Here is a 9,913-nt window from a genome sequence, read left to right as displayed (position 1 = left end):
ACAAACAAAACTCCCTCTTCTTCCTTCTTTTAGTTCTCCATATCTCGCTTCTCAGGCTCTAGGACCTGAGAAGGTGGTACGGCTTTTGCTTACATTCCATGTAAGTCCTTTGCTGTGAAATCTTTCACAACCAGGAGCCGCTCCGCTGCAATTACAATGATTTCAATCTTCCTAGATCTTTTCTCCACTTTGACAGTGTGATTTATCACCATTGCGATAAAGGCCAAAGTCCACCACGGCCTGTCGTTTCCAATGGGAACAAATGAATAATAGTGGGAAGAACAAGCAAGGAGGTGGGCAGAGCCAAGCACGAGGAAGCGAGAGCCTATTGGCGCGTTCTAGCGTTATTTGCATATTTGCGTTAGGGAACGCCTACTCTGAAGTGCAATAACTCAATTCGCCCTTGCACTCGTTCTAAACAATGCCATTTTTGGAAACATTGGGTAAAACACTTAGTCCACTTTGTTCATAACACATTTTTGTTTTGGAAACAGAAAATTGCATTGAGAGCAAAAGTTTCATTGATGAGAAAATGTGCAGAATGTCGGCCAAAATCCATCTCGCTCCATCTTCTCCCACTGCCGGCCACTGGGCTTCCTCTCACCACCATATTTGGTAGTGAGTGGAAACGCCAACCGGATGCTTCACATTTATACATCTGGTGAAATATCGCTCCTTGTTCTATCTGTGGTGATACTGTATGAAATGGCTGCGTCTCCTGTGTTGAATATTTTGAAAATCATTTTTAGAATACCTACTTGTTTAGGAGGAAACATAACATAATGCATAGCGTATCTCAAACACAGTGACGTCTGCTTTTCTGCACAGCAGTATGGCATATGCAGTGCTTCTCACTCATCATTATTCATTCATGATTTCTCTTAATCATGGCATTATCAGGATTAATTTAGTAGCGTTAGTGTTCAGAAACATGTTATCTACTCACTTAGAAATAAAATTACTCCAGTCATCATTCACAATTTAGTTACTATTGGGCAAAACAAACCAAAGAGCCAAATAAAAAATATTAGCTAGCTTCACTTTCCAAATACATGTGGTGTTGACTGTATCAGCAGTATACTGTATGAAATGACTTCATAACCATAACCAGGTGAAATAAACACACAGGAGTCCGCTTGAATGTACCTTGCGAAACAGAGAACCTGGTTTATTACCATTCAACTCCATCCATCACAGATATTACAGAGCAGATTCACAAGTATTAAGCTTTTATAACAGCAGCTGTTTGTTTTTTCTCAAACCCCCATACCCATATGTCCCGCCTGCCTCCTAATGATGGAGAAGCATTACAGATTCACAATTATTTATTATATTTGGTGAAGACTGGCCCCCCAACACGTTCAGTTATCACTCCTTTACAATACAATGGTAGCCTATAGTATATTCACCTTCTCAGTTGTTTAAAAAGAATTACAGAAAAAAAAGGGGTTTGTACCACCACGTTCTTTTTCTAATTGAGGAACTGAAAAAAGGGTTCACATCAATCAACCTTCATACACTGCAGACGCTGGGATCCTCTGCATTTTCAGAGAACAGAAGTGATCTGACATTTTGAATTGGGGTAATACGCGACTGTATTTATCACTGTATAAAAATGTACAGTGGCTTTTATTGACATACATTCCATAGGTTAAACTGCTGCAAGATAGGAGGCACACCCAGTATTGCACTTCATTAAAAGTTCTGGCTCAAAATATAACCCAGAATATCAAACGAAACTGAAGTGTAGAGTAGCAACTTCGGAATACAGCTATTTAGGATACTATCATTATATACAAGATTAGATAAATCGTACTATTTTTCACCCCCTCATCAGAATTATTCTATTTTTTTTCTCTGTCAACCCATGATGCACTCGACAGTGGAGAGAATACTGTACAGGATTACGGGAAAAAAGTCTGTTTACATACAACAATATTTAGAATTCATAGTTAGGAAGCTGGAAATAAGGCCTGTCACTTTTTTTTCCTTTTATATATCCAAGTTCATCCACAGTTGCCTAAGCAAAATGTATTTCAAATGATTTTTTTTTATCTTCAATACTTTTTTACACTTCAGTGATCGGAAGGTGTGCAACGTCTATGGAAGCCGAGGGGTTACAACGGCCGCATGCAAACACATCACAAGTACAAAAAAAAAAGGGAGTTTCCTCTGGAATCCAAAGAGAGCTGTTTTTGTAGTAGAGCCTTGAAGACTTTGGTTGGTATGTAGAAGAGCACAACTTGGGACTCTTGGGTACGTTAGAAATACCTGAAACGGTGTCCATGGCCATCTGACAACGAGAGCCAACACAAGGAAATACTTGACAGACTGGGCTCCGGCTGCAGCCAACAGCCTGCAGTCACAGTAGAAGAACGAGTGTTCGGTACAGGTCTCTGGTTTTTCAGAACTGGGTGTTTTTTAGAAGGTATGGGCGTTCCTGCACACTCCACAGCCCAGGGCAAACTCCTCGCCGGTGGGTGGGTGAACCACGTGTAAGGGGCACTCCGTCCCCTCCAACTGCTTGCCTTTGGGACCTGGGGACGGAAGGGGAATAATGAGGAATTTGGCTTGAAATACTTTATTTGAGGGCGAACATTTGATTCCACCTTAGTCATGCATTGATGTCAAAGTGAACATTCGCCCCTTTGAGACTCCCTATTTAGTTTACCGTTTGTCTAGCCCAATAATGGACTAAAGGAGTCTAACGTTACTCCTTATAGTCCAAGGACTTTACATGTTCTGTTTAGAGGCAAACTGGCTCTGGCAGCCAAAACAGCCAAATACTCCATCTAAACGTGAATCGATTCTCAATTAGAATCATATCACATCAAAATAATTGGTTTTAACACAGTTGCAGCTAACAGTATTTTTCAGTGACAACACGTTTGTGGTGTGGGTTCCGTCTTCCGTCTAGACACAGGTGTTCGGACGCAGATAGCCAATTAGCACAGGTAGCCGACTGTTTTCCGTAAACAAATTATGTAACATGGAAATATAGCCGTACGGGAACCCTAACCCTATAAAAGGTGTGTAGTAATGTAACTTTTTTTTTTATTTTGTATTATTTCTCGCTGATACGAAAGATACGTTCCTTATGTTTCCAAAACCGTACCGCAAGTGATGCGTGTTAACGTTTAGAGCAAACGTTGGGGCTCTTAACAAACCTCCCTGACCAGAAGATACTGCTAAAGGTAGTTAGTGTCTATGAATGGGCTACCGTTTGTCATGATTTGTGATTTCATAAAATTGTTTGTCATTGTATTTCAAGAACCTCTGTTGGTTCTCAGCCTGTTTTTTAAAAACAGTCTCTTATTTAGATGTGGAGGTCGTCAGTGGTCTGATTCTGGCCAATCAATGACATCGACTGATCAATCAAGTGCCAACAGGGTAAAACTAGCAGATGCTGTGGCGGCCCTCAACGACTTGAGCTAAGCACTAAGCAGCACCTCAACTACAGTAGGTCAAAGAGCATCGAACCAGATCAACTTGGAATTACCATGACATCACTATTAACAAACCTTCGAAACGCACAGACCCTTTGGTCTGAATGATTCAAAGGAAGAATCTTCCTTTTCCACAGGGAGCCACCTAACCGTCCCCTGCCACCAACTGGCTTATTCAGCCCATCCCATCTCATTTCCACTGTAACTCTTCCCCGGGACGCTGTTGTAAACCAGTGGTTCGCAACCATCTTTGGGAACCTCCAATCACATTTTGCTCTTCCCTGATCATTAGGTCAATGTTCTTATGAGTCTCCCATGTACCCCCTGTGGATAGGTCAGGTACCCCCAGGTCAGCTTAACCCCAGGTTAGGAACCACTGCTCTAAAATCAACGTTCCTGGTTATAAATAACAGGTAAGTAAATAATGGAATAGATAAATAGGGTATTGGTCCGGTTGTCTGGTTGCACACCTGGTACTTCAACTGCTGCGACAACAAAAAACTTGCCCCGTACCGAGTGAAATGGAGGACATTTGACAATGGCCTGATATGTGGCTTAAAGCAATACTACACTCACAAGCAATCTTTTAGTGTTTTGTTCAGTATTTAGTTCATTTTGTTCACTTAAATACAATCCCCAAAAAGTATGCATATCAGCAGTCAAGTTTTCAAGATGGAGCCCTTTCCGTATAGAGCAAAAACTGTTATGATGAAGCATTTTGCACAATAAGTCAGTACCTGCAGGACAGTGAGGCAGCTCCTCCTTGGGCACGCTGGTCATCTTCTGGAAGTCATCATGGCATGCGTTACAGAAGTGAGTGGTGCCGAAGCAGAAGAACACGGCCACCGAGCAGCAGTAACGGCATTTGTACTCCAGAAAGTCTGTCCCGTGCTTGGAACACATCTGCAGACGGAACATGGATGTGTATAAAGTGGGGAAAAAAAGTATTTAGTCAGCCACCAATTGTGCAAGTTCTCCCACTTAAAAAGATGAGAGAGGCCTGTAATTTTCATCATAGGTACACGTCAACTATGACAGACAAATTGACAAAAAAAATTCCAGAAAATCACATTGTAGGATTTTTAATGAATTTATTTGCAAATTATGGTGGAAAATAAGTATTTGGTCACCTACAAACAAGCAAGATTTCAGGCTCTCACAGACCTGTAACTTCTTCTTTAAGAGGCTCCTCTGTCCTCCACTCGTTACCTGTATTAATGGCACCTGTTTGAACTTGTTATCAGTATAAAAGACACCTGTCCACAACCTCAAACAGTCACACTCCAAACTCCACTATGGCCAAGACCAAAGAGCTGTCAAAGGTCACCAGAAACAAAATTGTAGACCTGCACCAGGCTGGGAAGACTGAATCTGCAATAGGTAAGCAGCTTGGTTTGAAGAAATCAACTGTGGGAGCAATTATTAGGAAATGGAAGACATACAAGACCACTGATAATCTCCCTCGATCTGGGGCTCCACGCAAGATCTCAACCGTGGGGTCAAAATGATCACAAGAACGGTGAGCAAAAATCCCAGAACCACACGGGGGGACCTAGTGAATGACCTGCAGAGAGCTGGGACCAAAGTAACAAAGCCTACCATCAGTAACGCACTACGCCTCCAGGGACTCAAATCCTGCAGTGCAAGACGTGTCCCCCTGCTTAAGCCAGTACATGTCCAGGCCCGTCTGAAGTTTGCTAGAGTGCATTTGGATGATCCAGAAGAGGATTGGGAGAATGTCAGATGAAACCAAAATATAACTTTTTGGTAAAAACTCAACTCGTCGTGTTTGGAGGACAAAGAATGCTGAGTTGCATCCAAAGAACACCATACCTACTGTGAAGCATGGGGGTGGAAACATCATGCTTTGGGGCTGTTTTTCTGCAAAGGGACCAGGACGACTGATCCGTGTAAAGGAAAGAATGAATGGGGCCATGTATCGTGAGATTTTGAGTGAAAACCTCCTTCCATCAGCAAGGTCATTGAAGATGAAACGTGGCTGGGTCTTTCAGCATGACAATGATCCCAAACACACCGCCCGGGCAACGAAGGAGTGGCTTCGTAAGAAGCATTTCAAGGTCCTGGAGTGGCCTAGCCAGTCTCCAGATCTCAACCCCATAGAAAATCTTTGGAGGGAGTTGAAAGTCTGTGTTGCCCAGCGACAGCCCCAAAACATCACTGATCTAGAGGAGATCTGCATGGAGGAATGGGCCAAAATACCAGCAACAGTGTGTGAAAACCTTGTGAAGACTTACAGAAAACGTTTGACCTGTGTCATTGCCAACAAAGGGTATATAACAAAGTATTGAGAAACTTTTGTTATTGACCAAATACTTATTTTCCACCATAATTTGCAAATAAATTCATAAAAAATCCTATAATGTGATTTTCTGGATTTTCTTTTCTCAATTTGTCTGTCATAGTTGACGTGTACCTATGATGAAAATTACAGGCCTCTCTCATCTTTTTAAGTGGGAGAACTTGCACAATTGGTGGCTGACTAAATACTTTTTTTCCTCACTGTATATATATATATATCACTTTTCAGGGATGTATAGTGTGTCAATTGTATTGTATAATTTTTGGGGTGTTTTGTGTATTTAAATGTATTGCTGAGGTCACAAAATGAATTTCTATTGAAATTGACAATAAATCGAATTATTGGAAAAACAATGTCTTCATTTTAAGTGATAGTGTCAGGAGTTCAAGAGTGTCAAGATGTGTCCCACTATCCAAACCCGGATACTATCAAGTATTCAGCAACGTATTGGCCATGCATACTAAGCAGTATGCTAGTGTGGATGCTGTTACACAGCCCAATGGAGTCAATGTCCTAAGGCCTTCTCTGGAGCTTTTCCTCCACCCACCTGTGCCCTGGACACATCTGAGCATGCGCCACAGATCAGCTCGCTGGGGTCATAGTCGTCTCCCTGTCCTGCCTCCGCGTCACAGCGCGCCTCTCCCCCAAAGTATGCCTGCAACAGAGGAAGGAAGGGAATGGGTCAGGGGATAAGCCTCCCAAAGTAGTTTATTAGAGACAAGTGAAACTGACTGACAGACCTCTGCGAAATATATTACTTTCCGAAACATTCCATGTAGGGGAACTGTATGCCTGCTGCTACCATATTTTCACAAGTCTAAGCCTATGCTAACATATGAATGTGGTCCTCTGTAGCTCAGCTGGTAGAGCACGGCGCTTGTAACGCCAAGGTAGTGGGTTCGATCCCCGGGACCACCCATACACAAAAATGTATGCACGCATGACTGTAAGTCGCTTTGGATAAAAGCGTCTGCTAAATGGCATATTAATTAAATTAATTAATTATTAATATTAATTAATTAATAATTAATTAATATTAACATATGGAATTGTTTTAAGATGGTCAGACAAAGGATCATTTGGCTATTTGATTTGGAAATGTAGGACCCCTTTAGCTATCCCCAAAATATATAAAAACAATATTTGATGAATTTGGCCTTACCGCTATTAGCCTATAGAAGAAATAGGGCATTCGGAAAGTATTCAGACCCCTTGACTTTTTCCACATTTTGTTACATTACAGCCTTATTCTAAAATTGATTAAATCGTTTTTCCCCCTCATCAATCTACACACAATACCCCATAATGACAAAGCAAAAACAGGTTTTTATAAATGTTTGCAAATTCATAATTTTTTATGGTAGAGTGGCTTCCGTCTGGCCACTCTACCATGAAGGCCTGATTGGTGGAGGAGTGCTGCAGAGATGGGTGTCCTTCTGGAAGGTTCTCCCATCTCCACAGAGGAACTATGAAGCTCTTTCAGAGTGACCATCGGGTTCTTGGTCACCTCCCTGAGCAAGGCTCTTTTCCCCCGATTGCTCAGTTCAGCCGGGCGGCCAGCTTTAGGAAGAGTCTTGGTGGTTCCAAACTTCTTCCATTTAAGAATGATGGAGGCCCCTGTGTTCTTGGGGACCTTCAATGCTGCAGACATTTTTTGGTACCTATCTGCAGATCTGTGCCTCCACACAATCCTGTCTCGGAGCTCTACGGACAATTTCTTCGACCTCATGGCTTGGTTTTTGCTCTGACATGCACTGTCAACTGTGGGACCTTATATAGACAGTGTGTGCCTTTCCAAATCATGTCCAACCAATTGAATTTACCACAGGTGGACTCCAATCAAGTTGTAGAAATATCTCAAGGATGATCAATGTAAACAGGATGCACCTGAGCTCAATTTCGAGTCTCATAGTAAAGGGTCTGAATACTTGTGTAAATAAGGTATCTGTTTTTTTATTTTTGTATAAATTATCAAACATTTCTAAAAACCTGTTTTTGCTTTGTCATTATGGGGTTCTGTGTGTAAATTGTTGAGACTAATTTTTTAAAATCCATTTTAGAACAAAATGTGGAAAAAGGGGTCTGAATACTTTCCAAATGCACTGAATAACAGATTCATACATCAAAAGGAATTGTGTTTTAAAGTGTCTGTCCTATATCTGAGATATATAAGAAAGATCAGGAAATTATATATTTTTTAAATTACCCATATTAACCCCTTTTTTGGGTTTCATTTTGGCGCCGGTCAATGTGACCGGCAAGATTTTAATTTACCGGACATTTGAGAAATTTACCGGACATCCATATGCATTGGGTACGTAACGCATTAGGGCGTCCACCCACTGTGCTCAAAATCACATTTAGATTATTGTAATTAATCAGAATAGAATAGAAATTAACGTTTAATTGAAAAGCAAAACATTGCACGTTGCGCCTCTTAATCCCTGCTGTAAATCATAAATGAATATCATAAAAATTAAAAATAAATCGCCAAGAAGAACTAGTCACCTACATACACAGTAATAAAATAACTTCCAAATATTATATTTGTATCATAATTTGCAAACGACGTGTCCTATAGGCTATTTGTATTAACATTTTAATTAGTAAATAACAAAACACAGCTGTTTTCAAATACAAATCTAGGCCTCAAATTTAATTTAGCCTAGGCATTAACATTTTAATTAGGCCTAATAAATAACAAAACATGGCTGTCTACGAACACCAGGGCAGGCCGGTCATGGCTAGAAGGGATCCAGCTTATGTCAAATTAACGTCAGATTTGACTTTTCGTAACAGGTTAGGATAATTTACGTAGCAGGTTAGGAGAATTAGGTTAAGGTTAGGAAAAGGGTTAGCTAACTTTTGACGTTAATTTGACAAAAGCTGGATCCTTCTAGCCATGACCGGGCCAGCCCGCCCCACTCCCACTGCAATTCTACAAAAGTTTTTCACCTGCACCATCGTGAGCATCCTGACTGGTTGCATCACCGCTTGGTATGGCAACTGGTCGGCATCTGACCGCAAGACGCCACAGAGGGTAGTGCGTACGGCTCAGTACATCACATCCAGCCACCCAAGTCACAGTCTGTTCTCTCTGCTACCGCACGGCAAGCAGTACCAGAATGCCAAGTCTGGGACCAAAAGGCTCCTTAACAGCTTCTACCCATTTTACATTTTAGTCATTTAGCAGACGCTCTTATCCAGAGCGACTTACAGTTAGTGAGTGCATACATATACAGTGGGGAGAACAAGTATTTGATACACTGCCGATTTTGCATGTTTTCCTACTTACAAAGCATGTAGAGGTCTGTAATTTTTATCATAGGTACACTTCAACTGTGAGAGACGGAATCTAAAACAAAAATCCAGAAAATCACATTGTATGATTTTTAAATAATTAATTTGCATTTTATTGCATGACATAAGTATTTGATACATCAGAAAAGCAGAACTTAATATTTGGTACAGAAACCTTTGTTTGCAATTACAGAGATCATACGTTTCCTGTAGGTCTTGACCAGGTTTGCACACACTGCAGCAGGGATTTTGGCCCACTCCTCCATACAGACCTTCTCCAGATCCATCAGGTTTCGGGGCTGTCACTGGGAAATACGGACTTTCAGCTCCCTCCAAAGATTTTCTATTGGGTTCAGGTCTGGAGACTGGCTAGGCCACTCCAGGACCTTGAGATGCTTCTTACGGAGCCACTCCTTAGTTGCCCTGGCTGTGTGTTTCGGGTCGTTGTCATGCTGGAAGACCCAGCCACGACCCATCTTCAATGCTCTTACTGAGGGAAGGAGGTTGTTGGCCAAGATCTCGCAATACATGGCCCCATCCATCCTCCCCTCAATACGGTGCAGTCGTCCTGTCCCCTTTGCAGAAAAGCATCCCCAAAGAATGATGTTTCCACCTCCATGCTTCACGGTTGGGATGGTGTTCTTGGGGTTGTACTCATCCTTCTTCTTCCTTCAAACACAGCGAGTGGAGTTTAGACCAAAAAGCTCTATTTTTGTCTCATCAGACCACATTACCTTCTCCCATTCCTCCTCTGGATCATCCAGATGGTCATTGGCAAACTTCAGACGGGCCTGGACATGCGCTGGCTTGAGCAGGGGGACCTTGCGTGCGCTGCAGGATTTTAATC

General features: G+C 41.8%; 1 protein-coding gene across 3 annotated transcripts in view; it reads right to left on the bottom strand.

The window, feature by feature from the left end:
- Window positions 1-1,136: 1,136 nt before the first annotated feature.
- The window catches only part of LOC311143712 (E3 ubiquitin-protein ligase MYCBP2-like), a 316,497-nt gene continuing 307,720 nt past the window's right edge, over window positions 1,137-9,913 (bottom strand). For all 3 annotated transcript variants that reach the window (XM_084179581.1, XM_084179580.1, XM_084179582.1), the window contains exons 81-83: window positions 6,314-6,421; window positions 4,184-4,349; window positions 1,137-2,537 (exon numbers count right to left, since the gene is read on the bottom strand). In XM_084179581.1, the coding sequence (XP_084035707.1) occupies window positions 2,422-2,537; window positions 4,184-4,349; window positions 6,314-6,421 (390 nt within the window). In that variant the 3' untranslated portion in view covers window positions 1,137-2,421. The remainder of the gene's footprint in view (window positions 2,538-4,183; window positions 4,350-6,313; window positions 6,422-9,913) is intronic.

The sequence above is a fragment of the Coregonus lavaretus genome (assembly GCF_964263955.1).
Source record: "Coregonus lavaretus genome assembly, chromosome: 16".
Taxonomy (NCBI): domain Eukaryota; kingdom Metazoa; phylum Chordata; class Actinopteri; order Salmoniformes; family Salmonidae; genus Coregonus; species Coregonus lavaretus.
This window is presented reverse-complemented; position numbering and strand designations above follow the sequence as displayed.